This window comes from Diaporthe citri (assembly GCF_014595645.1).
Source record: "Diaporthe citri strain NFHF-8-4 chromosome Unknown scaffold_6, whole genome shotgun sequence".
NCBI classification, from domain to species: domain Eukaryota; kingdom Fungi; phylum Ascomycota; class Sordariomycetes; order Diaporthales; family Diaporthaceae; genus Diaporthe; species Diaporthe citri.
This window is the reverse complement of record NW_025064851.1, coordinates 1377531-1405328: the sequence shown is the minus strand read 5'-3', so window position 1 is coordinate 1405328 and position 27798 is coordinate 1377531. Positions and strand designations below refer to the sequence as shown.

The following is a 27798-nucleotide window of genomic DNA, read 5'->3' as shown; positions in this document are numbered from 1 at the left end:
ATGAAGTCTCTTCACCCTTGCCGTCACTACCCGTGCATTGTCCCAACTCATCATTGCTCGGGACACTACTTCAACAGCTGACTGGATCGGAAGCCCGTTGCACACATATCATACAAGCCACTGGAGCGGAATACGAAACAACATAGCCAAGATGGTGATGCTGCGGCTGACTGCCGAGCAGTACAAAAAGCTGCCCATGGTGGCAGATGAGTCGACCTGCTCCGGGAAGACTTACGTTGTCACAGGCGGAAACTCTGGACTGGGCTTGGAAACTGCGCGACATCTTGTCGAGTTCAACGCCTCGCGCGTCATCCTGGCTGTGCGGAACCTCACGGCGGGAGAAAGCGCCAAAGAGGATATCGAACATTCGACGGGCCGCAAGGGCGTGATAGAGGTATGGAAGCTATTAGAGACAGTAGAAGAAATTGATCCTGACATCCAACAGGTCTGGCACATTGACATGGCGTCGCAGCCTTCAATCCAGAGTTTTGCCGACAAGTTGTCAGACGTGGACAAAATCGATGGCCTTGTTGCCAACGCCGGTGTCCTGCTGGACTCATGGTCGACGGTGGAGGGCATGGAGGCCAGTGTGCAAGTCAATGTTGTCAACACCTTGTTCCTAGCGACCCTGATCCTGCCCAAACTGAGCGCGATCGCCCGGCAGCTCGGGATCCAACCCTCACTTGTCTTTATCGTCAGTGTCCTGGGATACACGGCCAAGAGTGAAATGGACAAGAGCCGTGATGGTAACATCTTCGAGGGGCTGAATGACGAGAAGAAAGCCAATATGAGCTCAAGGTGAGAGATCGACTTTCTGTACGTTTTGAAGGCTGACTACCGACCACTAACACGTCGGCTGCACCGCGCAGGTACGCGCTCTCAAAGCTCGTCGAGGAGCTGGCCGTGCGGCGGTTCTCAGCAGCGACCCCCGTCGAGCGTACAGGCGTGATCGTGAACATGGTCGCGCCCGGCTTGTGCCATTCTGGCCTGGGCAGGGACGCTGGATCCTTTACCAAATTGATGCTCTCGGCGATCAAGGCCATGATGGCGCGGACCGCAGAGGAGGGCAGCCGCACAATCTTGCATGGCCTGGTGGCTGGCGCGGAGAGCCACGGCAAGCTGCTCTCGGGCTGTAAGATCAAGGAGTTCTGGGTGCCTGTCTGGGTAAGCAATGAGGATGGGCAGCGACTGCAGAAGGGGATATGGGCTGAGCTTGTTGAAAAATTTGAACATGTCCAGCCTGGATGTGTTGGGCGGCTTTCAACTCTGGCGTAGAGATCTTGTCCGTTGGCGCAGTTCAAAGGGGAGAAAGACGTCTGTAGTAATTGAATAATCCCAACTTAAAACAAAACCCCAATTTGCTCTTGTGCTCTGGCATGCCAATTACTATCAGCATGGATAATCCTGCTGGGTATGCGAAAGAAATAAAAAGATGACATCGTTGGTAGCCTTTCGGTCAATGATAGAGCAGTGAACGCGTGATGGTAGTTTGAGTCTGTCTTGATTTGGGTTGCGTTGCTGGAAGCAGAGCGTGCTCACATGTCGGCCGCTCTGGACGCTTCTGGCGCAAGCTGGCTCGTGCGCAATGTGCTGTAAGATCCATTGCTGCGGCCACGGCCCAGGGGCGCTCCACCCTGGCGCAACTGCCTGAACGATTTCGACGTTGCACCCCTCGTGGCCGACCCGACTGCTTGACTGCCCAGCAAATCTTCCTTTTGAGGACAGTTATTAGTGGCGAAGGCAACGTCCGCTCTCTTCGCGAATTCCCACCAGCCGACTCCTCCCCGCCGTCACCGTCTGATGGGATTGCCATCATGGCAATCAACTACCTGATCTTGCTGTCCCGGCAGGGCAAAGTTGTATGTTGTCCCCCGTCATCATGGGCCCCCTTTCGCCTCGCAGCGCATACCTGACCCGAGATGCACCTGCAGCGTCTTGCGAAATGGTTCCAGACCATGTCCCCCAAGGAGAAGGCCAAGATCGTCAAAGACGTCTCCCAGCTAGTCCTGGCCAGGCGAACGCGCATGTGCAACTTCCTCGAGTACAAAGACACCAAGATCGTCTACCGCCGATACGCCTCGCTGTTCTTCATTGCCGGCGCATCCTCCGACGACAACGAGCTCATCACGCTTGAGGTCATCCACCGCTACGTCGAGCAGATGGACAAGTACTACGGCAACGTCTGCGAGCTCGACATCATCTTCTCATTCACGAAAGCCTATTGGATACTCGACGAGCTCCTGCTCGCCGGTGAGCTGCAGGAGAGCAGTAAGAAGACAGTGTTACGATGTATTGCACAGCAGGACTCGTTGGAGGACATGGAGGTCAGTCAAGTTCTTTTCTTCTCTTCTCTTCTCTTCTGTTGTCGCCCCGTCATGTAATCGTGCTGCCGCTGGTTCGGACATGCTATTTGTATTCGAGACCGCACACCCCTTGGTCGTTACCACCCTCCTGCTGCGATCCCCGCCATTCAACTCTGCAGTGCAGCTCGCTGACGCCCTTTCCACCGCCGCCAGGTCGAGGACGAAGTGACCAAGATCATGTAACGCAGCTGGATACATACTATTGCCTACATGCCTAAATGCCCCATCTACATGTCCATTATACACCGGGAAAGACACGCGGTCGTGTGGCGTCTTGCTCCGGCTAACAGACATACGACATTCGCAGGAAATGGAACGCGTCAAAGACGCACTCAAAGACGTCGGCATACTATGATGGGCTGGTTTATTGCCTTGGAACACACACCCTGGGCAGGACACGCAAGCTGAGGCGCCGACGGGAGCATGAACAAAGCAATTGGAAGATCGCGGTTGCACGTTGCACGGAGTCAGGCGCACATGGTTTGGGCTAGGGAGGCGAGCAGGTAAACAATGCTTCACCCGAGGCACATCGGGACGAAAAGCAACAATACTCGGATTCAAGAAGTCGGTCCGGGGAGAGCTTGGGAAGCAGTTGGCAGACGAGGCGCCGCACAGGCTAGGAGGTATGCACATCTGCGGATTGGGTACTAATAGAGACTTGCAAGGTCTGTCCTCAACGATGGGATCCGTTTGCGGCAGACCAGGTTCAATCCACCCACCCTCGATTCATCTACTATCCATCGATTCGTTGGCTCGTTCACTCATCGATCCGTCTGTCCATCCAGCCGTCCATCCAGCCGGGCGGGCTGGTGCACGTTCTAACATCTCAAAGAATGCAGCGGGCGAGTCCAATGGGACTGGCTACTCATGTGCTGACTTGACTCTGCTGGCTGGCTGCCCACGGGACGCTACTCGTGGTGTCCGTCCGGCTTATCATTCGTCATCCCTCGCAGGTCCCCGCATCAGTGCACCCGAGTCCCGAGCAGGCGACGCCCACCTCGACAAGCCGCAGCGAGTTCTCAGGGGCTGAGCTCGACTCCTTTGTTGTGCTGCTGCAGTCCCTCGCAGCTGGCCCCTCCCCCGTTCCCCCCACACCCCAAGAGCGACTTGGCACCTAGTCTCAGCCCATGTACCGGGTCACTCTTCCAGGCGTGCCAGGGTTGCTTACAGGACCCAGTGTCAGACAACCCAACTGGCGACTTCCCTGATCCCCCGAAACGCCCGCCCGCCCGTACTTCCGCCCACCTGTCTGTCTGTCTGTCCATTGCGTTGTCACCACCTCACCTCCTCTCCTGAACAAAGCCCCTGCATTCCTTACCAAGAACCACACACCAGCCTTGCCCAGAACAACATTCTCACTTCTCGATGGCATTTCCTATCCAGTAAATCACCTGAACGCGATCGCGTTCTGGACTGTGCCTGCGCCAGCGACTGCGCCAGCGACTGCGCCAGCCTGACCGACTGACAAGCAGGAATCCACCCGCGTGTCCGACCTCCACTTGATTCCGTTACAAGCAATTGCACCTCACCCAAGGCATCCGACCCAGCAACTGCGATTATCCGACCCTTTCGCGACTCCAGCCGACAAGTGGCCAGCTTTATTCCTTTATTCTTTCAACACATTTCAACGCAAGGTTGCACTCTGCGAAGTGACCCCTTTGTGACCGCGTTCCATTCGAATGACGCAGTGGTCCCACGATAACACTACTCCACCCGCTTGATAACACCCGAACCCACGACACCAACAACACACCACGTCCATCGGAACACCCACTACGTAGCCTCTCGAAGAGCACACAACTGCAAGATGAAGGTATGTAGATCCGAGACACTTGGATGCAAGTGCCGGTTATTACAAGCGCTATGCGAGACTGACCCATCTACCCCCGCCGTAGTTCCTACCCCTTCGCGACTTCGACGTCGTGGCCAGCGCGCTCAACTTCGACACTCCCGATTGTCACGTTACCGGCGGCTGCGACCTTTACACGACTAAGGCCGCAGGCTCCGACAAGAAGCTCTACAAGAACATTGACAAGTCGCTAGAAACACAACATGCTGCCCTGCTCAAGTTCGGGTCCAGCCTGTCACCTCCCCAGCGCACAACCCTCAACCTGTCCCGGTCAAGTCCATTCGGCCCCCTTTCCGACATCTCGAGTCGCAGGACATTCGCATACCTCATCGCCACACTGAACGCGTCGCATCCAGACTATGACTTCAGCCACGTATTGCGGCCTGCCGACTTCAAGCGCGAGCGCAACCTGAGGAAAGTGGTCGCCAACCTCGACACGACTCTGCACAGCGCGCGGCCCAACGCGCCATCCACCACCGAATTCCCCATGACCTCATTACTCCCTCCAAGTAAGAGGTCCAAGGCTGCTGTAGCCGACACGGGGTCGTCGCCCCCGGCCGTGTCCGGCACGGAGTCTCCACCATGGGGCCCCCACATGTGGGCCCTGATCGATAAGGAGATGACACTCAAGGAGTGCGCCGTCTTCTCCTACCAACCAACTTCGAACCCCTTTGACGAGGAGACCGCCGCCATATGGAGCCTGCACTATCTCTTCTTCAACAGGGAGCGCAAGCGCGTCGCGTACCTATACGTCCGGGGTGTGCCCGTGGTATCACATAGTTACAACCCACCCTCGCCACTCCGCCACCGCCAGCGAAGCGGCGCCATGTCGCTGACGCCCTCGTCGTCAACGGGCGACCTGCGCAAGCGCAGGCAGCTGCAGCTCGAAGACGCCGGCGCGAACAAGCGCGCGAGGTACTGGCTCGGCGACCGCGAGGCCGAGCGGATGCCGACCAGCGACGACGAGGACGACTATGCGGACGACGGGCTCGCATGGAATCGCGACAAGGACGGCGTGCTCGAGCTCGACGAGTTCGCGGGTAGCTACGAGGACTGATGACGGTGGGTTCAGTGATGACTTCAGCGACGAGGTCTCGGATGACAACGCCGACGAGCACGAAACGAGCCCTCGGCTGAGCGCCCTGCGCGGCATGAGCGAGGATATCGCCGGGAGGATGGAAATTGAGTGAGCCTGCCTTGGCGGCCCGGGCTCTGCTCATTCTATCCCTCTTGGCGCCTCTTGTTTTACTTGACTTGCTTATCGGATCACCTCGCTCTTGGACATGGCGTTTCTTGGATCTGCATATGGAGCGCGGGGCTTTTTTGGCTGGGTCACACTGCTTCAACGCAGTCGGAGTTGGGCCCGGCATATGGCCTCTTTTGTGTGTGACGAGGTGGGGGCTCCCAGCATCTTTCCAACCTGCGGTGACGCTTTTTTGATCTGCTCCTATATTCATGCTTTCGCTCTGGATGAAGGTGTGCGAGCCTCGTCTGTGGTCGACTTGATATATCCTGCGCGAACTCCTTGCTGGCTGCTGGCGCTTTCTACCTACCGCCAGGCGCCGTGTTATTTGCTTTAATACTGTACTTCTTACCCGCAAAGGCATCGATCAACTAGCCGCAACAAGGTAGCCGGTTTTCTTTTACGTCCTGTTCTTTCTTTCTCCTTTTACGCGTGCAGCTCGCAGGGTTCGGGACCGGCAGGATAGGAAGTATGTGTTGTTTACGGCGAGGCATTTTTCAGTATGCGATTTTTAAGGCGGGGGGGGGGGGGGGTTTCCAACTGGGTGTGCGTCAGGACAGTGGCTCTTGTCCTTAGTTTACATGCCTTCCTTTTCTGCTCTGTCTCTACTTAGTTGCTACCTGGCCACGAACAAACATACGTGCCAGGGGAAAGGGTGTGACGCCTATTACGAGTCTGGCCGACCGGACACAAAGTCATGGAAATACCAGAATGCACAAAGGAATTTGAAATGAACTGCGTGGAGCGGGCCAGAGTGATGTCTGTGATATGACATGATCTCATAGGGACTGGTCGAAATCCAAAATATGAGGGCCTACGTATGTAGATAGGTGCGATCGCCATCCAGAGTTGAGGGGGATTACCTAGGCACTCAGCGCAGGAACATCACCAGCGGATGACTGACTGCTCTGGCTCCTTCAGCACCCACCAAAGGTAGGAGTGATGTCCAAAATCTTGACATCAAATAAGTGAGCTTGGGCGCAAATCAGCTTAGCAAGGTCTCACTCTGGAACAACCAGGGGCTTCATGGAGCAATGCGTGCATGGTATTCGCCCTACGATGATCTAAAAGTACTTTTTTCGCGATTTCTGTCCATTCTTAGTGAGGAAAAACCGTCTCCGATAAGATTCGACCGAGTTTCGGGCGCAGCCTTTTGCGCTCTCCCGACGCCGCCGTCAAGAAAAACCGCCGATGTCCGCATCCGCATCGGAAACTAAAACACCCATATTAAGGAAGTCAAAGTGGACCAAGCATTCCGTTCAGTTAGTGCCGCGGGAAAGGGGAAGAGCAGAAACCTCGCAGTCCACGTCCGTGATCCGTGATCCGTGCGCTTTACACGTCTACTCCGCGGTGTCGAGGTCGTCATGAACGGGAGGTGGGCTGTCCAGGGCTGTTGCATGTGTCAGCGGGTGGCAGGAAAGGTGCAGGCGGGTTCGGTGCTTACGCTTCCGGTCATCGCCATTCGCGCCGTTCTCACGGCGATCGCGGTCGTCCCTATCATCCCGCTCCCGATCGTCGCGGTCACTATATCTACCATATCAGCATCTTCCTAGTAGATTTTCAATTTGAAGGTGTGAAGGGTCGACGGCTTACCGGCGGTCCGGAGATCGCGAGCGGTCGCGTGTGTCACGGCGATCGCGCTCGTCGTAACGGTCACGCTCACGACGGTCATCCTTGCGAGGAGAGTAGTCGCGAGTGCGCCGGGGGCTGGGTGTCCGGCGACGAGGAGAGCGCGGAGGGCGACGGTCGCGGTCACGGCCAGAATCGAAGCGCCAGGATGCAGAAGGAGGAGTACGGGCCCACTGTAGGAGCATCAGCACGTGGACTTGGGGGCGATGGCAGCTGCGATAGGTAGCTGGCTTACCTCGATCTTCAAGATGTCGTCACGTCCGATCCGCTTGTTATGCATGTCGTGGTAGGCATCATCGGCATCTCGACGGTCCTCGTACTCCACAAACGCGAACCTGATGGTGGAGTCAGCAAACAGCGGCCCGCCGGGATGTTTCGGGATGGAGTGTATGCTTACAGCCTGCTTGAGGCAGAACGAGGCGCAGGGATGTCGCAACGGACGAGCCTGCCATAGCTGTGTCGTATGATGTCAGTTTTGTCAAACCAAACGAAATGGACAAAGGTCTCTCTCGAATTTCTGCGATCGCGTCGCCGCGTCGAGGTGGCGTCGCGATCCCGGATGGATACCGTTGACAGGCGACTTGCCCGGTGCAAAGCCAAGCGCGTTTGTTTGGAAGCGTTCTGTCATCGCCGACCGCTCGATCGAATGGGGGGACGATGGGGGGCACAGGGCGGAAGCATGGCACGACGGTGGGTACGACACGACGGTGGATATACACAGCGAACACTTCGACGCGAGGGCGAGGGCGGCTAGGAGGATGGAGGAGGCCTCGAGAGACTGTATTGGACTGGACTGGACTGGACGGGAGGCTTTTGGGTGGTGGGTGGGCTGAGGAAGGAGGGATCGAAATTACCGTTCGAATTCGTAGGCGAGGTCGCGGGCACGAGTGCCGTGGCTGAAGCCAGTGACGTAGAGAGTGGTACCGCCACGAGACATCTTGTCAGGATGAGGTGGTGACGCGGTTCGTCGATGAACGATGGGGGTGGACGAGATGGTGTTGAGCAGAGCTGAAGGTCGAAAAAAGTGAGTGGCCTTTCAAAGGCGGCTTGGTTTGTTTGGGGAGGCTGCAGGTGAGGGCCCGTGCGCCCGCGGGTTCCACCGCGTGGTGACCTCACCGCTGGAGCTACCGGCACTCGGGTGCCTAATCAGTCTAATAAGGGAGGCACGCCGGGCTGCCCGAGGTGGGCAAGCACGGTCTGCTGTAGTAGGTTAGTGAATTTGAGGAGAATGCCTAGGCATTAGCCATTTTCAGCCTTACAAGTACGTTTTCATATCTTGGTGGATTGACAGTACTATTTACACGTTCCGCAGGCTGCCGACAAAACCCTCACAGTATTAGATAGAGTGAGCACAGGACCGAAGGGCCAGTAAATATGCCCAGCCAGAAGTTGATGTTCCCCAGCGTCTTCCTGCCCTTCATCCACTTCGTCCTGCTCAGCTGCACAAGGGGTAGCTGGAGCATTTGCATAAAGAGCAGGTAGCCCCGGAGTTTTTTGAAGATACACCACATGACCAGCTCGTGGACCAGTGCTGACAGGAAAAACGTGAAAAGCGTCGCCGTGTGCTTGTTGACCCGCACTGCAACAGTCATAGTCAGCTACCAAGGCACTAGGGGAAGATCGAGGCTTTGCACAAATATGTACGAATATGGGGAAGGAGTGGGCCACGATGTGGCCATAGCCTGTCTCAAACCTGCAGCCTGGTAAGGCCTTTTGAGGAACAGACAACGGGTGGCAGTGGTTCACCCTCGAGAAGTTCAAAACTGTATCCGGAGAGTACTTACTGGCGCTGATGGAGCTGTGATAGACGTGTCTCAATAAGAAGTTGTGGACCGGGCGGTTCCAGTCCCGCGCAAATTGATCCCAGCTGACAGAGTTCCACCAGTCGGAGTAGAACTCTCGGTCGGCAAAGTACGTCAGCTCGCCGAGGAGGTTGAGAATGGCCTCCCAGATGAGATACCATGTCAGGAGGTACTCCATCATAAACGGGAAGATCAGGTCCGACAACAGCCACGGGAACTCCCCAAAGCGCTCGGCCAGAGACAGTCCGGCCTCTTTCATGCGGACCGTCTTCATCACCACCGGGTAGATAAAGGCCTGCGAGACCATCATCATCACGAAGATGAGCCCGAAGGTCGCAACCGCCTTCTCTGCCACGTAAGCCCAGTCGATTCTCTCTGACCGGGGGTATTCGAGCTCGTAGACCAGTGTCGGGAAGACGATGTACTCGTAGTGATTCTGGTAGGTGACGTTGTTGGGGTACGCGCGCCTGGGGGAGGTCGACTTCCCCTGGAGTTCCTCCGTGAGACCGTCAATCTCCCACTTGATAATTTGTTCGAACACGTGGATCTGCTCCAGGTCGAGGGACTCGTTCGAGTTGATGGCTGCTTCGATGCCCTCTAGGTCTTGGCTGAACGCCTTGCAGCTTGAATGGGACGACTGGCGCCTTTGACGGACATCATGTCTCGACGGCCTCCGGGCAAGATGATCCGTCGATATGGACAAGGCCGTCGGCTTAGTCTGCGAGGGCGACTTGACAGCCTCGACGTGCTCCAGCTGCTTGAGCTTCTTCAGTAGCTCTGCCCTCTTCTTGTAGGCGCTTGACAAGTAGCCGTTGTAAAAGGCATAGCTGTGCTGTTTCATCAGCATTACCAGCGAGTGCAGGACAAAGAACACCGTGTGAGACCACGGCCACTGGCGAAGCTGTGTCCATCCAATGGTGCACCCGATGAATATGGTCTGCCATATGTTTTGGATGATCCAGCCCGACGAGTCCCAGTCCAAGTAGTCATTCTTGATCAAAACTTGTAGCATCCAGCTGACGCCGGTGAGCCCACACATGACCCCGTCGGAAATGAGCAGGACAATGACATCCCTCTTGAACATAGATTTCATAATGTCATTGGTTCCGAGTGGACTGCCCGTGTTCTTCCAATTCTCAGCTCCGATCTTGAGCAGCAAGAGAGCGATAGCGATCCAGAACAGGGTAAAGAAGCCGTGGAATGGGCTGTTGGCAGCCGCGGCGTTCTGCCTATCGAACGTGGAGAATTTCCTCGTGAAGACGTAGTCACTGAATCTTCCCTTCCGCTTGCCATTCGACTCTGGTTCTTTGGCCTGCACGGTATTAGCCACGGTCACAACGGCGTGTTCCAGTACTCACCCTCTGCACGCCCCGTCTCAGGATCTCTCGGAGCTCCTTGTCATCCGACGCAATCGTGTATACCTTGGCGCCCCTGAGGGATGAGATATCGTCAAGAGTCCCATTCTCAGAGGATACGTCGCTCGGCGTGGCAGCCTCGCTAGCACCCTCGCTGAGCTTGAGCTTGCTGCCAGACGTCGGGAGCGTGGGCCTATCCTTCTCTCGCTTCCCATTCAACCGAAGGACGGCAACTGGCTTTTGCGATTCCTCGTCGTAGTCCTCCTCACTGGCGCTTTCCGAAGGCGTCGATATCCTCCCGCTGCCGGCAAGCCGCAGGGCCTCCCTCAGAGCCCGTGGTGGGGGATTTCTCGTGAAGTAGGCCTCCTCATTTGGTGCATGGGTTTTGGTCTCATCCTTGGTCCTGGGTTCCGCCGACCCAGCGGTCCCGTTCGCAGCCATCTGCTAAGCTATTGGCGGCTGAGGGAGAGATATGTGAGTTTGAGTGTGAACCACAGGCAGTGACGGCGCGCAAGGCCTGTGCCGAGCTTCGTATGCTTTTCTGCAGACAATGTTTCTTCTTGTACAAGACGAACTAATGAACAGCTCGATGGGGCGCCTTAGATTTTCCTATGGCGTCATGAGCTGTATATACTGTGTAGCTCTCTCGGCCGGATCCAGCGGGAGGTTAAGCAACAAGAGAAGATGTCATCCGGAGGGCACGCGCTCCGACTTAACCGAAGGCCGAAGGTTCTCTGGGTCTTGCACGAGGCTGAGAAGGCAAGGCGTCGATCGATGGATCCTGAAAGATCCCGTCAACCCACTGATCTGCCGCTGCCGTTGTTGTTGTTCAGATGGAGGAGTTGAGAAAAGACACGGAAAGGAGTGCGAGGAAGCCACGCCAGCGAGGTTTCCCCGAATTGACGGATGGATTGGGGGATGGTAGAATTCAGATGGAAATCCCAACGGCAGGAACGACACGCTGTTTCGTTCGGTTCACGGCTCCTGCCTGTCGTCCTAGATCGCCTAGACTTACTTACACCAGCGGTTATGTGCTGGATGCGGGCAGTGCAGTGCGAAACAGCCGTACTCAGGAGCCCCGCAGGAGCAGCATGGGTTGGTGAGATATCATCTGAGCTTGACGTCAAAGTCCGGTACGGGTAAGCACGCGCGACCACACTCTGCTCATGGTGCACGACAACGAGAATAATACGATTCACACTAGATTCCAGCGCTCTGCTCTAGTCCGCCTTTCCAAGCCAGCCAGCTTCCTGGACGCATCACGAGGCCAAGGTCGAAACGTAAAGGTTCCGGCTTGCTGGGAACTCTCACATCTGAAAGCTCCCTACCCCTTCTTGCTGCGAGGGTTAGGGGGCCTGATGCTTGTCCAAGGCTCACACATCAGTTCTGCTTGTGATGCTGACGGACCTCGCGAGATCCTCACGTCTTTGGCGAGGCTGAAAATGGCAGAACAATGCGATGCAGGATTGGATGAGGCCTACCCTCTATACTGACACAGCGGTCATCAGATTACCCAGTACAGCAAGGACGCTTTGCTCCTTCAGCCCGAGCCCGAGCACGAGCCCGTACGATCCATCCTCCCCACAGGTACGCTTGTGCCTACAGTAGGTGCGGTGCTGTGTAAGGTGTAAGTGGGTAAGTTTTGGATGCTCAGAGCTCCAGAACTCTGACGGACGGTATTTCGCCGATGCCGCCCGCCCCAGCCAATCAGAGCCATCCAATGCAGAGAAATTCCATCATCGCGCAGCACATGAGCTCCATCACTTTTCCCAACATACGACTGCGACAGGCACTGCGTCCAGCAGAGAGAGCGAGAAGGCTTTATTGCTCTACTCGACGGAAGCCACGGACACTGCAGGATCCTGATTGCCTGAACAAACGAACAGACGACCCGCCCTTTCCCGAAAAGAAAACGGGACACTACGAGACTCGCCACCGGGTCTACCGGCGGAGGCCGTCAGCTTTCACAGGGTCTTTCTCTAGACCCCGACATATCCGTCCCCATACCTACCTGGGCGGCCACGATCAGATCCCACGAGAACGGGACGCGCGGGCAGCACTTACAGCTCCGCATCGCGGCGGCCTGCGAATCCGAACCGAGCGGCTATCTTGCTCTCCAACCCTACCCATAGACGATCACGATCACGATCACGACGACGACGAGCACGAACACGAGCATAAAAAGCGGGCAACAATGCTGCGAAGCTCCATGTACGGGGCGGTTCGCACCTCGGTGCTTGCCCGTCAGCCCACGACGACGGCCGCGGGCGCGCCGCTGCGAAGGCTAGCAGCCCAGGGCTGCAGGACACAACCCGCCAGACTCATGCTGGCTCCGCCGAGAGCGGCGGGCGGGCAGTCTGTCGCCACGGGCGCGAGGACGTTTGGCACCGGGCGGACGACACTCCTACGGGGCCCCTCGGCGGCGGCGTCGAGGACGGGGCAGGGGCTATCACAGAGGGCGCAGAAGCGCACCTTCAACTGGACATGGTCGCGCCGGTCCGGCGGCAGCAAGGGCGCCGGGGCAGGGGCCGAGGCGGAACCGCAGTCTCTGAGCGCGCGCCTGCGCAAGCTGTCGCGCGAGTACGGCTGGGTCGCCCTTGGCGTGTACCTGGGGCTCAGCGTGCTCGACTTCCCCTTCTGCTTCCTGCTGGTGCGCATGGTCGGCACCGACCGCATCGCCGAGGTCGAGCGCTGGGTCATGGCCGGCGTCAAGAAGGTTGTGCCCGAGTCCGTCAAGGAGCGCTGGCACGAGTACCGCGCCGCATTCAAGGACGCTGAGAGGGAGGAGCTGGGCGACAACCATGTGAGCGAGGACGTTGAGAAGGTCGGCTGGGGCGTAGAGAAGGCCCAGGAGAGGCACAAGGAGGAAGCGAGTAAGTCACACATCAATCCCCTACGTACTTCTTCTGCCTTGCTACATCACCCGCCTGGCGGGTCCCTTTCTGGTCTGTCCTACGGAGTTGATACAGATTTGCCCGCTGTGTGTCGAGCTTGTTTTGTCCAGCTCACGGCTGGGTAGGTTTCGTGGCCAAGTGGAGCCAAGTGGCCATCGCATGCAAGTGGTTTCGCCTTGCTCTCGCTAGGACTTTCCTGGACGGGAATGGGGCCAACAGATAGAGTTGGGGGCCACAGTGGTTCGGGTGTTTCGCCAAGTATGAAGTCCTCCAGCTGACGCGTGCATGACTCCCCAGGCCTCGCGACGCAGCTGGCCCTGGCGTACGCCATCCACAAGAGCTTCATCTTCATCCGGGTGCCCTTGACGGCGGCAGTGACGCCGAAGGTGGTCAAAGTCCTCAGGGGATGGGGCTACCAGATCGGCAAGAGGAAGCCGAAGACACGCAAGTAACGCAACGCAGTGACCTACTGTACCTGACATCAAGCACTGCTGTTTTGGGGCCTTTTGATGTGTGCAGTTGACGTCAATCTGAGTTTTGGGTGGGGCCCTGCACTTTCCGTGCACGTATAAATTTACTTAGAGTTGCATGGCATTGCATGGAGCATCAGTGGCGAGGCGCAAATGGGGCGGCAAAGCTAGAGGATCCGGACAACTCTGCATGTACCTTTTGTGTATCCGTAGCTGTAAAAGAGGCACAAAAGCACTTCTCGATAAACGGAATTTTGACAAGAACCCGCGTTCGCGACGTCACAAGGGACACCGCTACTCTTGGAAGTACGGTATATCGCCATCATGACTCTGATACCAAGGCTGGCAAGTCAAGATCTTGCGTGAATCTGGTGTCTGTTCCACGCCGACCCGGCCTGGCTGCACGCTTGCGTATGCGGAAGTGTCATGACACGGCAAGAGGCGCATGATAGTCGTGAGGATCACCTAGGAAATAGCACGCACTGGAACGAGTCGATGGCTTCTGGAAAGATGCACGGAAGACGGATAGAAGGCGTATCGAAAGTTCTTGGCCGCCGAAGCCGCCCGAGCGATGGCGGAACATCCCTGGTGAGCGAGGGCCGTCCTTGCCATCACGCCAGGCCTGGACCGGTCGACCTGTTTGCGCAAGGGAAAACAACGGCACCATCGTGCCAGGCTCTCCGACACCCAGCAACGGCGCCGGCCGGTGACAGGCAGCCCTGCATATTGGGTAGAAGCTGTTGTCCTCGCCCGCTCAAAATCGCCGCGCGCGCCCGCCTTGGAGTATCACCCCGTGTCTGGACAGCACGGGCTCAACTGGTTGTTACCTGTCGATCTGTTAGTGGTGAGTTTAAACAGGTGAATGAAACCATCGGCTCAGGTTTGACACGATAGAGGCGCGGGCAGACTGTGCACGCAGAGCTAGTAGCGCCGGCATTGAATGTCTTGGCTGAATCGGGCGCTGGTCGGGCATTCCACACAACGGTAAGAGAACCATTCTAGAAGGCTAGGCGGGAGACCCTGATGCAATGCAGTCGTTGTGGTGAGAGGGCGGGCAGGGAAGATTGGGATTCGAGGTCGTCGACATAAGATTCGAATGACTTGCCATCCAAGACCGCATTTTGTTTGACTTGCCTTCTGAAGCGGATGATAGATACTAGCTGGCGTCGAAGCGTTTCGAACTGGGGCTGAATCGCCGTAAAATGCCCGCCGACGGTAAATTGTTCTCGCGGAACGACAACGCTCGCGGAACGAGCGCCGCGCTGTTGCTGGGTTCATTTGCCGTTACTGTGGTATTAACCATGGTCTTCCGAATCAAGATAGGCGAATGCGAATCAGGGTGGTTTTATTACGTTGAATGGACATCTCCGCCGCGAGGTGTCGAAAGCCGTCGGAATTACCCAACTGGCCTGCCTCATGATGACACGGTGGGTATACTGGGGCGTCGGAAGCTTGGCAGTCGTCATGGCGGAAGTGATCTGTATATTGCCGTTGCCGGCCGTGAGGGTTCCGAGCCGAGATGCTGTGACCGGTCACGATCGCACCGTCCAAGGTAGGCCCATCTTGATTGTTTTGTCTGCTGATTGAGTCAGCCCTATGGCAGGTGGGCAGGCAGGCCGACGCGCACGTTTCCAAAGGAGAGGGCATCGTGACGACACGGCCATGCGACGGGAACAAGAGCTGGGCAAATGATGACTCAGTCGTGGTCAACAACTAGAGGTGAACTGACTCTGCGTCGTCCATTGAAGGTCCCGATTAAGACATTCCGCAGCTTGGGGAATGTTGCCGTGGGGCCACGAAAACCGGGGCAAGGGTCCAGTTTAAGATGGCCCCTTGCTTCGGAGCGTAGGCACTGGACGGTCCCCACGCTGGGCGGCGGGCTGGGGCGGGCATGCCTAGCAGGGTGGATCCGATGAGAAGGACCACAGTGCCGCATTGGCGGCCGCATTGGCGGGAGACGGGCTATCGGGAGGGCGGTTGCACACAGCGAAAGGTGGAATGCCTACGCTGCCACGGTGGCGGGCGGGCAGACGTGACGTCCCCGCGCCGGAAGTCTCGAGGGATGTGGGATGTGGCGTATGGTTCATTAGCTGTATCGAGAAGAGGCTCCATAGTGGCGTATGTCGTGGCCTACTGCGTAGCGCATGAACTAAGCATACCTCAGGCGGACTGGCGGTTGAACGTACAACAGAACTTGGGTGGATTTTTTTCGCATGCCTCACTCACCCAGTGGCAAGTGCCGCCGAGCCGTCCTTGATGCGAGAGCGTGTGAAACAAACTTTGGGCGACGGGCTGGTAGCGCGTCACAAAGGCCACGGAGGAGAAGCCGAAAGGGGAGATGGAAAACGAGGTCCGAAAGCTTAATCGTGGGAAGTGGGCAATGGGATCGTCTGTGGTCCTTTTTCTGTCTGGAATTGCTGAAGATGCGACGAAGAGGGACCCACAGCAGAGGCAAGATTTACTGTGGCACACGTATCCGTAATGTGAAGGATCCGTCCCCTGCCCCAGCCAATGTGAAGGGGACGGGCCAGGAGCTTGCATCCGATGTCCTGACATGCAGTGGTTGCCGTTGGTGCTGGCTGCGCGTCCGTGTGTGAGAGAAAGTGACATGTGTTCGCGTGGTTGTCCGGAGTATGCTTTGTGTGTGTGGAGAGCAGCCACGGAACTGATGAACCGACGAGAAGTGATTGATTGATGCAGCCCAACCATACGGCCTCTTGTTCTTGGCCCTCTGCCTGGGCCCTGCCTCCCAGTATCTCTTTCGTGTACTGCCTGGGTACCTACTTCCGGTACCGCTACTGCAGACACCACACAGTACCTCTGCGTGTACCTCCTGCAGCCCACTTTGGATCTCGCGCCTTCCCACCTGTCCACCCTGCCCGACAGCCGCACGGCAGAAATTAAGGTTCGCGCTAGGCAGGTGTCAGACCCCACTACTGCACCCTTTTCCCGCATATGTCGGCCTATCCTGGAGGGGATTGTGAGCTGGTCACGTACTGCTCGTATGTACTGTACCTTGCTCCACCCGGTTGGGGGCTGCACAATCTATGAAGACTATATCCGGATGTGTGTGTGTGCAATGTATGCAATGTATGTCTGTACCTACATCCAATATATCCAATCATGATCAGCAACACGAAAGTGGGCCGCTGAGGATTCAGGATCCTCAGGATCCTCAGGAGGGCACACGCGGCTGCTGTTGCTATTACCGTTCTTGACCCGGATCCTGTGTCATCTTGTCGTGCAGCGAGCGCCACGGGTCACCGGGCAAGTCTTCACGGGCGCAGCTGTGTTGCCCACGCAGAGCAAGCAGTTCACGTGTATGGAGCTATGGAGCGGGTTACGTGCCCAGGGCAGGGCTACTGTCTACTGGACGTAGGGACTGTCCCACACCCGTTCCATTCGTTTGCAATTACCTAGGTGGTACATCTGGCACATGTGGGCGTATCGGCCTCTCGTGATCCATGGGCCCATCAACACGACTGCGATGTCTGACCATGCCGCCCACACACGCACATGCTGCCAGGGCTGCTAGTCGGTGCCACATGTGAGCATTGGGTATAACACGGAATTGAACGGCGCTTCCCCAATTTTTCGACATCCCCCTAGCCGTGGTACAGTACTTGGCGGGTCCAGCTTGCAGGTTGCTAGCCGGACCCAGCAGATACCTACGCACCTGGACAGGTATGCAGACAATCTACTCGGGTACTCCTGGAAATGGTCTGCACCTACAGGCTCATGCTGGCTGAGTGTGTACCAGAATAGGCAGATACCTGACAGCACCATCCTGTGGGAGTACTGTGTTACGGTGAACCCTCTCGTGCTGGACCGCCTCCCAAGGTTCCCTACCCTCCATCAAGGGGCCTCCCCTCCCATCATCTAGTGTATTTCGTCACTGTCCGCCACCGAAACATGGCAAACTTCAAAACTCTATCGGCGAGAGATGGATGATTTGAGTTTCAACCCCAATTCTTGTCGCCCCGCCCGACCGTGGGATGGCAAACCCCCCATTAACCAGCGATGATGCCCGTCGAGGGCAGCAAGAACAGGCGCCCCAGCGATAGCGTCATTCCTCTTGCGTCCAAACTTTAGGGTTTCCGTCAACCACGTTTCAAGTACGGGGAGCTTTCCTGCTGGGCCATGAGTCTCGTTCCCCCTTCGGCCCCCCGCCCCCGTGGGTTTTGGGTGAGCCATTTGGCCTGATGTGCTGTTGTTCGCCACTTTATTTATATTCGGTGACAAAGAAGTCGTGCACGATGTGTCACGACAAGAGGCTGGGAGGAACCAGGCCGAGGCGCGGCGCGGGGCATGTTTGCAATGCCACAGAGGGTCCCGGCCATGGAACTTGTCGTATCCGAAAACTTTGTCCAACTGTGGCGTCCTCGTGGTTCGTTCTTTTTTTTCTTCAGTTTTGCATTTTTGGAATTCAAAAGTAATAATAACACATCGTCATGCTATGCCACCGACGAGCAGACAAGTTTAGCGGCAAAAGAAAGAGAAAGCAAAACAAACAACAAAAAGGAAAAAAAGAAAAAAAAAAATCATGACGGCCGCGTGCGGCACGAGGACCCGGTGCCGGTCAGGCGTGCTGACTCGGAGCAGAAGCCATTCGTGGATCTTGTCATGATGGCATAACCTGATTTGGGCCAAACCTTACCGTCGGCTGCAGTACTGATCGACCGCTGGTAAAGGCATCTCCGGCGACGCAATTCCCAACCCCTAGAGGGTTATTACGATGTCAGCCTGCGAGCAGACAACCATTCTGGGTAACTCAAGTCGAAGGCGGCGGAAAGTATCAGACATTGGAGCCTTGTGGCACCGCCCAGGAGCCAGGGGCAAAGGGCGCTGTCCGCCCTCGTCCTCGTCCTCCGTCTGGCCAGGGGGTCCGAAAGCCAGGCGTTGGCGGCGTTCCAGCTGATGTGAGTTTAGTTCGGCAGGAGAAAATAGGATTAGGACTTTTGTTTATTAAGGTGTTCGTAATGCGGGACGCGTACGCAACCGCTCCTCCGTCGAGCTGAAGACTGTAGGTGTGTCACGAAGGGGCCCACGATGTGGGCTGCGTCCACTGTGAAGCAGGGCATCTCAGGGCATCCAGAAACCTTATTTCCTAGCCCAGGCAGAAGAGCCCAGGGCTGGCCAACTGACTGGCTGAGACGACGGTGGACAAATAGGCAGTGCATTACTCCGCGGGCGGTAATAAGAAAGTAGCTCTAGGACTCGGGCCGTTGTAGACCACAGTATGGACACTCAAACGAAAGTATGCACCGTTTCATCTTGCTGTTGATCTCGGCTCATGACAAACAGGCTGGCAGGCAGGCTGGCAGGCGGACTGACGGGGCTGGTCTGCACAAAAGTGCCTTCCCATGCCCATGTGTACCTGCACCCGGGATTCGTGCAACGTATACACGCCAACCCCGTCTCTCTCATTAATGCGCACCCTCGAAACGAAAGACTAATCTTCGAGTGGTGCACAACACAGCACAAGCGTATGCACATCATCGGCCCTCGTCTCCAACCCGAGCCCAGGACCACGGGCCCGAGGGACTGTCCATATCAATGCTGCGGGCATGATCGTCGCCCGCACCCAAACCCACAACCGGCTATGATGTGCCGTCGACGACAGTTGTGATAGCTGGGGCACACATGCACAGTCTGAACTGGGTACCCGCAAGGCTGTCCGAAACTGGTTTACGGCAAGGGGTGGGCCTCCTACGGAGGCGGTACGGATACGCACACGGGCTTTGCAAGCGCAGATCATCTGGATTAGACTTTGGGCAAGAATGTCATTCCGCTTCTGGAAGGAGTGGGGACCAACAGATCACAGATCTGGGCCAGGGGTGGGCCAGCAAATGCAAAGCACCCGCAGGGCAGGGCGGTATCGTGCCGGCACACGGTGAGCTGTCAAGGGACTCGCCGCCCCGGCGGGATGGGCTGTTGTGAGGAGAGGCAAGAAAAAGTCTGCCGGTCATCCAGTCACCCAGCAGCCAGTCAGGGAGGCCGGGACAGGCATGCGGGCAGTTTGTGACTTGCAGAGAGGCCCGAGGGACAGGCCGCGGTCGGAATTCCCGTGGCGAATCGATCCGTCTGATGTTTGTGAATCTGAATCCCAAGGGTCGGAGGTTGCCCACCAAGATGGTTAGTCCGGCACGGCGCTGGGCTAGGGGTCCCCAAATGCAAACGCGACTGCCAGGTGCAATGCATTGCAATGCGAGCGACAAAAGGACCGGCTACAGGCTCCAGGCTCCAGGCTCCAGGCTCCAGGCTTACAGGCTTGGGCTGCCAATAAACCTTCCACCCGGGTCAGTCGAGACAACTCTGCTCGTCTGCCACCGCCGTCGGTTGTAACCCAGTCAGTCATTAGGCACCGTAAGTGGAATTCCGAGCCGCCACGACTGCCAGTCAGTCCTCATACTTCCACAAGTCAGAACTCTGTCCCCTCCTTATAAATAATTACATCATTACTGGGTCGTGGTCTGACGATCAGAGGAAAATCCCACGGGTGGTGGGCAGCAGACAACACGGTTGCATCACCTGCATGCTGGCTGCATGTGTCGTTCGTCGGCTGAACACCGGCTGAAAATTGAAGGGCTTGGCGCCCAAACTCAAACGATCCTCCTTGCCTGCCGCGAGAAGCTCGGGGGATCGTGTGGTTGTTGTGTGCATGAGAGAGCGAGCGACATGGGGGGAAGAGGGACGAGAGTCTGTGAGTCTGTGCCTGTGTCCGTACCTGTGCCCGTACCTGTGCCCGTACCTGTGCCCGTGCCTGTCAAGCCTGTCTCTCTCTCTCTCTGCTCGGGTGATCTGGTCTGGTCTGGTCTGATCTGGATGGATCTGGGTCAGGGTCTGCACTGCTCCTGCACTACTGCAGGCCTGCAGCCCCTACTGCACCGCGTGCACAACCTGCGCGAGCTTCGGGGGCGAGCTGGGAGGACCCGGGCAGCACCATCTGCAATCAAGATTAGCGATCGGACTTGGTGAGTCTGGACTTTGTGGTGGAGACCCGGCGAAGAACGGCCCAGACTCAACAGAGATCCCAAACACCAACGACAGACGCACACCCTCCATGGTGTTTGGGGGCCGTCGCTGGGAATAACAATTATGAGGACGGTGAGGAGAGAGAGCATGGTGCATGCGTGGGACGGGCAGCGATGACTGTCAGACGTGCACGTGGTGAAGCCAGTCATGGTCATGGCATGATGCCATGCTGCCCAGGCCCCCAGCCGGAGAGCTCGCACCAACGATGCACACTTCGGCAACGAAGTAACACTCCAGTCGGCAGGAATTCGGATAACACGATGCTTATCCTCCTAATCCGACTCCGACCCGAGACTGCCTCCGAGCATACTCTCTCATACACGCCAGGCCAGGCCGGGCGCACACTCAACTTGTTTAAGCTCAGAGGCTGTCAAGTCGGTGAGGAAACCCAAACACCAACCCCTCGTGACGGCCATGACGATGACGACGAGGCGAAGGGCGGCCGAGCCCGTCTCTGCTGTATGCCAATCTGCCACGACCCGGTTTCAGTCACGATCTGGTCATTGCCTCGGGAATCCTCCGTCGACTCGTCGAATTACTGAGTCGCCGCGCGAGATGCCGGGTGGGTTTTCCGGCTCTGGCAAGCCTGCGAGACGGTGGCCCTGGGTCAAAGCAAACTCTCTCAAAATTCGTCACCGTTTGACTCATGCGCCCCTCAAAACCTCATTTGACTTTTCCCAAGGCCGCCCGCCCGACGCCAGGCTGCACACGCTGCCCGCGCCAACAGCCCAGCCCAGCCCCCCGTCCAGCGCCCTGAAAACAAAAACGGCCGAGGCAGGACCGTCCACGGCTTTACAACGTATGGGCCACACGGTCAGGACTGTCAGTAAATGGCATTTCCCGGCGGGGTGGGAGAAGGTCGGAAACATGCGCCGGCCCAGGAACCGGGGGCTGGCCCCAGCACACATGGTCTACAGTACATGCACTGCACCGCAGTCCAGCGTGTGTACAGCATGTACACACAATGCTATGCCTGACCCGATGTACAGACTCGAACGTTACATGGCTAGCTGGCTAGCTGGCTAGCACTCCGTCCGTCGGGTGTCCAGCCCCAGGCCCGCCCCAGCCCAGGCTGCCGGACCTGATAATAGTAATAATCATGGGCTTCACGGCGTCGCCTGATATATCACACTAACCCTTGGAGCTGGGAGCTGGGCGGCTGGAGCAGGGGATCATGCGAGACGAGGCCGTCCCAACTTCACAATGGACTGGGATCTGGACCGCCAAGCTCCCGGCCATTTTCGCCCGTACCGCGCACCGAGTGCCACCGCTATGCGGTAACGACGAACTCAGTATGTGCTCCGTAGCTCCAAACATATCGCCTCGTCCGCCCGACCCCAAAACTCAGCCGGGCGGAGGAGGCAAATACCACCAGCACGGCCAAGCGCTTCTGGTGTTGCTGCTGCCGCCAGCTGTCAACGGTGCCGCCAACGCTGCTGCTGCCCCCTGCTGCTGTCCTACATTGACATGGCTGCCTATTTCCAGCGGCCGGGGCTCTGGGTTAGCCGCGCTTTGCACCCAAGCCAGCGTGGTCCCACCATGCGGTTCCGAGGTTGCGTGTATGTGTTTGCATTTGTGTGTGTATATCCAGAACAGGCGCGCTGGCCCAGAAAGCATGGTCGATCATCTGGCCAACTGCCGAGGGTACATTTCCCAAAAGTATGCCAGCTGAAGCAGCTACATGACCAATACATGACTTATTGTCAAACTTGTCGAGTCCAATCACCATCGCTTTGAGTTTCTAGCCGGTCATGGGTACGGTTTCGCTCCATATAACCCAGCAGTGTAAACTTTGACGGCCAAAGTACTTTTCTGGCCCCCCACAGCCGACCGCACCCCTGGCAGGCTCACCAGCTACCTACCTGGCAAATGCTACCTGATGCCTCCGTTCTATTCCCTTCATTACTCCAGACCAGCGGTGGGAGCCACCGAGACCCCCCTTCCTTTGTACCTCACCAAGTCCAGGTACAGGGGAGCTTTCATATGGGATTTCCAACAATAGACCAGATAGAACTAAAGTCCTGTTTCCTCCCAAAGCTTCTCCAAACTACTCCAAACGACGGTGCTCCAACCAAAGGGAGGAGAGGAAAAAAAAAGGGCATAGACAGAGACAAAGTATAGTACATCGCGGAGCTCCAGAGGCGGTCACTAGATTAGTACATACCAAGCGCACTTGTGCACATCACCCACAAGCAAAGCAGTACTAGGCTGGTCGCGCCGTCCCTTTGACACAACCGTGCTCGATCGCGCTCGCGCTGTCAAAGATGTTTGCGCATCGACCCTCCCTCCCGGTAGCAGTGGCCGTAGTGGCAGTAGTGGCACCAGTGATCAGCCTGCCCAGGTCGAGCGGGCATTGAGGAGCCATCATTTTAGTACGGCCCGCATGAGAGCACTGAGAAGAGGTCTAGAGATTTCCTGGCAGCCGTGATCCCGAAGAGGACAACAGCTCCGCCTGGGTTTGCTTCAGAAACGATTCTGCTTGTCACTGTCGGCGGGGGCTTGGTTGATCTCTCTGCCAAGAGCCCCCCCCCCCCCCCCGAAAGCTGGACCTGGGCCGGGACCCAGCAAAGGATCAGCAGCAGGTGAAAGCCACCCACCACCAGTGGCCCATGACCCTTGTGGGAACCCTTGGTTCCCCCTGCCCCCCTGCGCTCCCCTGCCAGCCTGCCCACGGCTAACGGCCTCGACCCTGTCGGAGCCCAGACGGTACCAGAGTCAGGGTAATCTCAGGTTACGGTACGCCACTCCCACTCTGCGTCTGAGCTGTCGGGACGGGACTGCATGGGGCGTATCACTTTCTTATTGCCGCCAGGCATTGGGTCTTAAACTTTGGGACTTGTCGCGATCATTCCGCTCTTGACGACGAGGATTCGTCGAACCTAGTCAGAACAAACTCCAGTCCCAAAGTTCCGACTACGACTTTGCTGCCCCTATTGCGTCAGGCCCGATCTAAACTGCATGTATAAGTATCACTCGCCCGCCCATCTCCGTCTCCCCATCTGGACCCGGCAAGCCAACCAGCCCTATCCATCATCAGCCTCGCCTCGCACACCCGTGTCGCCCTGCTCCCTCAGCCAGGATAACTCTTGTCAGGTTCAGTACCACGTACAACGCATCCCAAGAGACAGGACATACAAAAGACAGACAAGACAGACCAGAACAGAGAACAGACAAGACAACGCCACCCTCGGTTCCCCTTGACCCAAGACCTTGTCCCAGTCAGCAAAAGCAAAGACGGCAATATCCCCCGTTGATCAACCTGTCAACAACGACCGGGACGTCCAGAACCTTTTCACTGGAACCGGGACCAGTTATATGACATATCATCTTTCTGCGAAGCAGCTGCAGAAGGCACGTCGCACAGCATTGAGCAGCTTCCTCTGCCACTGACCGTGTTCATCCTTCTTCCCTCCCTCGCCTCCTCGCCTAGGTCCTGGGAGCATATAACCCATCGTGCGCCAGACATTTCAGTCCCTGCCTGGTCCCGTCTTCAAGATGTTGTCTCTCCACCCTCAAGACTTCAACTCCAACCCGTGCTATCTGCCCTACCGGTCTTTCGCGGGCCCTGCGATCACAGCCGACCACTCAACCTTTGTGCCCTTCACCATGGGCGGCGCCGTACAACCTCCAACACCACAGCACGAGGACCACATGGAGATGGACGGCCCCGCAGAACCCCTCAGCCCACGCACATCCCCTGCCCACCACACATCACCCCAGCACCAGCAAAACCAACAGCAGCGCTCAGCCTCGCCCCGGACATCACCCGCCGTGCAGCCGCCGTCCGACTTCGGCAACCTGGATCCCAACACGGTAGCCGAGGCCCTGGAGATCGCGCGCGACAGCCCGGACGGCGCGCGGGACCCGGTCGTCAGCGGCATCCTCGAGTCGGCGCTCACCCAGCTGTGGGACCGCGTCACCGCGCAGCCCGAGAGCTACGTCATGTCCACTGGCGAGTTCGCCGTCTTCAACTTCTACCAGCACCGCTTCGTCGGCAACAAGCTGGCCGTCGCAGCGAGGAGGAGGTTCTGGGACAACACGCACGCATGAGCTACTCCCTGCCGGGGGTTCTTCTTGTTCTAAACACTTTCATCGTTATGGTCCTCCGGACGGCGTCTTGGGTGTGGTTGGAGTGGTCATGGCTCCCTCAGCAATGCCCAATTCGGCCGGTGAGAGCCGCTGCCTGTCGGACGCTCCCTACGCGCGCACACCCTTTCGCCTGAGTGGGGAAAAGGGTGACATTTCACCAGCCAGAGCACGTCCCTTGATGCTGTTCCTACCAGACACTCACTACATACTGCGCCGGTACCCAACCGGAACGGGGGTTGACCATACGGGATCGTTGAGAAATTTTACCAATGCGCCCACCCAATCGTCCCGTCTACCTTGGGACGGGGTTATGGGTTGCTCGACAGACATTCTCAAACGAGTCGGGCGAAGGTCCTCCCCCCGCCCTGTTCCGCAATTGCGCCACAAGCACACGAACAGGCGCTACCCCAACGCCTGTCGATGCTTTTCACGTCAAGGCGCAAATAAGATGTCTTGGCGGCACTGCAGCTCCCAGGACAGGGTCTAGCAGGCTCGGGGACGCGATTCCCAGGCATGATCGAAGCTTGCCGCCCACTTGGTCGTGGTCCCCTTGGCCGAGCCGGGCTCGCGGCAAGCGCTCAGCGTCCTCACACTGTCGGAGTTCCGCCCTGCATGAAAGTGCATTACTTCAGCTGAAGTAATGGTGTGTTACACAGAGAGAGAGACGGAGATTTGTACAGTTTTACCCAAAGGGTTGTGGACGGTTTCTTTACTATTTCATGAGGCGAAAATTCAAAGGGGCATATACGATACGGGTCAGCATTTTGGATGGAGTTGGATTTCGGAAGGGGTTTGTCTTCATCGCCGCCGCCGTCACCGGCCAACTGTGTTGGCTCCGGGGGCCGGAAGGGGTGTGCATCGGTTTGGGGGGGGGGGGACGTCCTGGTCTGTTTTAACAACTGTTGTCTACTTGCGTTTTCCCCCAGCTTGGTCTTGAGGCCGCAGGCCCATGCCAGTCGGGGTGGCATCTTCTTCGCATACACACGGAGGGCGTCAAACTTTTTCAGGTTGTTGATACCCGTTTACAGTATTTGGTAGCGCAATGAATTGCACAAAGCTTTCACTCTCAACTCGCAACTCAGCCTCATTTACTCTCCAAACTCCCCCCACCCTACATCATAATGCGCTTCAACATTTTCCCTGCTATTGGCGGGTGCTCGACTCATGTCCACAGGCGGTGATTCCCCTTTCAGAAATTCCACTTGTCGATGCGGATGAAGGCAATGAGCAGCTCTCTTGCCGCGGGCACTCGGGAGAGGGGTCCCGCTGGGACAGCACAGACGGCGGAAATGGGACAGATACGTTGTTGACATGGCATGATATGACGCCCGGATGAGTGAAGTTTGACGGGGAGAGGAAGGGTCTAATGCCAGCACACGCCCATACCCATGTTTCGGAGCCGAAAGGGGATCGCCCACACGGAAAACCTGGCTACAAAGCGCATCCCATCAGATGAAGTTCGAACCGGGGACTTGACTGACATGACTGGCAGGACAGGACTGGACAGGACAGCAACATACAGGCAGGCACAAGGAGGCGATGCGCGTGATGAGATACGGAAGATACCCGGATTCGCCACTCCCTCTCCCTCGCTCCCTGCCTCCCTCACACCCCCTTCGCTCGCGACCGAGATCCCAAGAAATCCAAACCTAAGCTTGTCAAAACCCGGGTTGATATCCAATCACCCTCGCCAATAACGCCCGGGAGAAATGCTCCTGTTCCCGGGGTGGAGGGTCCTGCTGCTGCTTGCCCTTTCGCCCGCCACCCTTCTCCCCGCCCTGCCCTGCCCAGCCCTGCCCTGGCCATCACTCCCCTGGCCATCACTCCTTCTCCATGGGGGGGGGGGGGGGCGGCTCTGTTATGGGCTGTGCGGACTATGCGGCAGCATTGACTTGTCGTAATTATGGGCTGAACTGCTGGGAAGCCAAAAACCACCTAGTCTATCTATCTAACCAGGTAAGATAGATAGACACTGGGGTTAGCTGCACCTTTCGCCCAGCCAGGCACACGCAGGGCGAACGCCACGCCATCGCCCACGGCCCAGGGCCGCATGATCCCGCAGCATGACCGACTTGTCGAACCGGGCCGTTGCATTTCTGGCATTGGCAATTGACGCAGGGGGACGAGGTGACAAGGCTACGTCCGTAGTGCTGCGCCTACTACGCAACATTGGTAAATTGCTGCTTTGCCCATGTCCCATCCCATCCAGCGCTACTACATACCACGGCCACGCTTCCCCTGCCCCCTTCACCTCACCCAAGATCTGCTGCGAGGAGCCTGCGAATCAATTCCCCAACTCGGCGCGAGGTGCTCTGGCTGCGTGCGGGGTCACAGGATTGATAAACAGGTACCGGGGGTGACGCTGGTAAATGAACAGACTGCAGAGTCGCAATCTCCAAACTCGGATGGCACCCTGCCATAACTGGGAGAGGTACCTTTCCCTCCTCAGGACCAGCTCTGATTAGGTACCGAGCTGCAGCCGCGTAACGTGCAGTCCTGCAGTTCTGGTACAGTAGCCTGCGTAAGTTGTGTGTCGGAGTGGTTGGGCTGTTCCCTTCTCCCGTGTCACCTGCTGCAGTGACTGACTGCGGTGAGTGAGTGCCTTGTGTGCCTATGTCTGTGCCTGTGCCTGGCTTGTTCGGTCTAACCGGTTGGCTCCTGCCCTCTTTCCGTGTAACCTGCACGCACCTCCCCAATCCGTCGTAGGCTCGTATGGCCTCATTTGTTGGGGTCCCTCTGCCACCTCCCCTTCCCCTCGCGTATCTGGCCCAAGCCCATGTCATTGCAGATTGCTTGCGCGTCTGCTCGTCATGGCGTTATCGCGACGGGCCATTATTGCCGTGAGGGGATGAGAGAGAGGTGGTGGTGTTCATCTCAAGCTCCACGGCTCCCCCTCTTCCCCTGCACATTGTACTTAACAGCAACAGAGCGCGTGTCGACCAGGCGCGGGCAGTGCCTCGAACCTTGGATACCGACAGCATTCTGCCTCGCTGCTGCTTTTCTGCCATCCGATGCGAGCTTGAGCAACTTTACTCTTCGGCATCTCTCTGTCCCTGTCGAGGTCGATCG

At 57.4% G+C, this 27798-nt stretch overlaps 6 protein-coding genes across 6 annotated transcripts; 4 read left to right on the top strand and 2 right to left on the bottom strand.

The window, feature by feature from the left end:
• Positions 1-151: 151 nt before the first annotated feature.
• INS49_012405 (uncharacterized protein) lies at positions 152-2546 on the top strand (the record flags this gene model as incomplete). Its single annotated transcript, XM_043173109.1, has 4 exons — positions 152-798; positions 870-1164; positions 1932-2324; positions 2517-2546. The coding sequence occupies 4 exons, from the start codon at positions 152-154 to the stop codon at positions 2544-2546; spliced, it is 1365 nt and encodes a 454-aa protein (XP_043022406.1).
• A 1624-nt stretch (positions 2547-4170) lies between these two features.
• INS49_012404 (uncharacterized protein) lies at positions 4171-5402 on the top strand (the record flags this gene model as incomplete). Its single annotated transcript, XM_043173108.1, has 3 exons — positions 4171-4176; positions 4259-5244; positions 5285-5402. 3 exons carry the CDS (start codon positions 4171-4173, stop codon positions 5400-5402), a joined length of 1110 nt encoding a protein of 369 aa, XP_043022405.1.
• Positions 5403-6795: 1393 nt separating this feature from the next.
• On the bottom strand, positions 6796-8021 carry INS49_012403 (uncharacterized protein; the record flags this gene model as incomplete). The annotated part of the gene is made up of 6 exons (XM_043173107.1): positions 6796-6845; positions 6900-6979; positions 7049-7257; positions 7320-7419; positions 7482-7538; positions 7939-8021. 6 exons carry the CDS (start codon positions 8019-8021, stop codon positions 6796-6798), a joined length of 579 nt encoding a protein of 192 aa, XP_043022404.1.
• Positions 8022-8412: 391 nt separating this feature from the next.
• On the bottom strand, positions 8413-10682 carry INS49_012402 (uncharacterized protein; the record flags this gene model as incomplete). Its single annotated transcript, XM_043173106.1, has 3 exons — positions 8413-8663; positions 8869-10198; positions 10245-10682. The coding sequence occupies 3 exons, from the start codon at positions 10680-10682 to the stop codon at positions 8413-8415; spliced, it is 2019 nt and encodes a 672-aa protein (XP_043022403.1).
• Positions 10683-12435: 1753 nt separating this feature from the next.
• INS49_012401 (uncharacterized protein) lies at positions 12436-13587 on the top strand (the record flags this gene model as incomplete). Its single annotated transcript, XM_043173105.1, has 2 exons — positions 12436-13114; positions 13433-13587. The coding sequence occupies 2 exons, from the start codon at positions 12436-12438 to the stop codon at positions 13585-13587; spliced, it is 834 nt and encodes a 277-aa protein (XP_043022402.1).
• Positions 13588-24135: 10548 nt separating this feature from the next.
• Positions 24136-24690, top strand: INS49_012400 (uncharacterized protein; the record flags this gene model as incomplete). Its single annotated transcript, XM_043173104.1, has 1 exon — positions 24136-24690. One exon carries the CDS (start codon positions 24136-24138, stop codon positions 24688-24690), a length of 555 nt encoding a protein of 184 aa, XP_043022401.1.
• Between the last annotated feature and the right edge of the window lie 3108 nt (positions 24691-27798).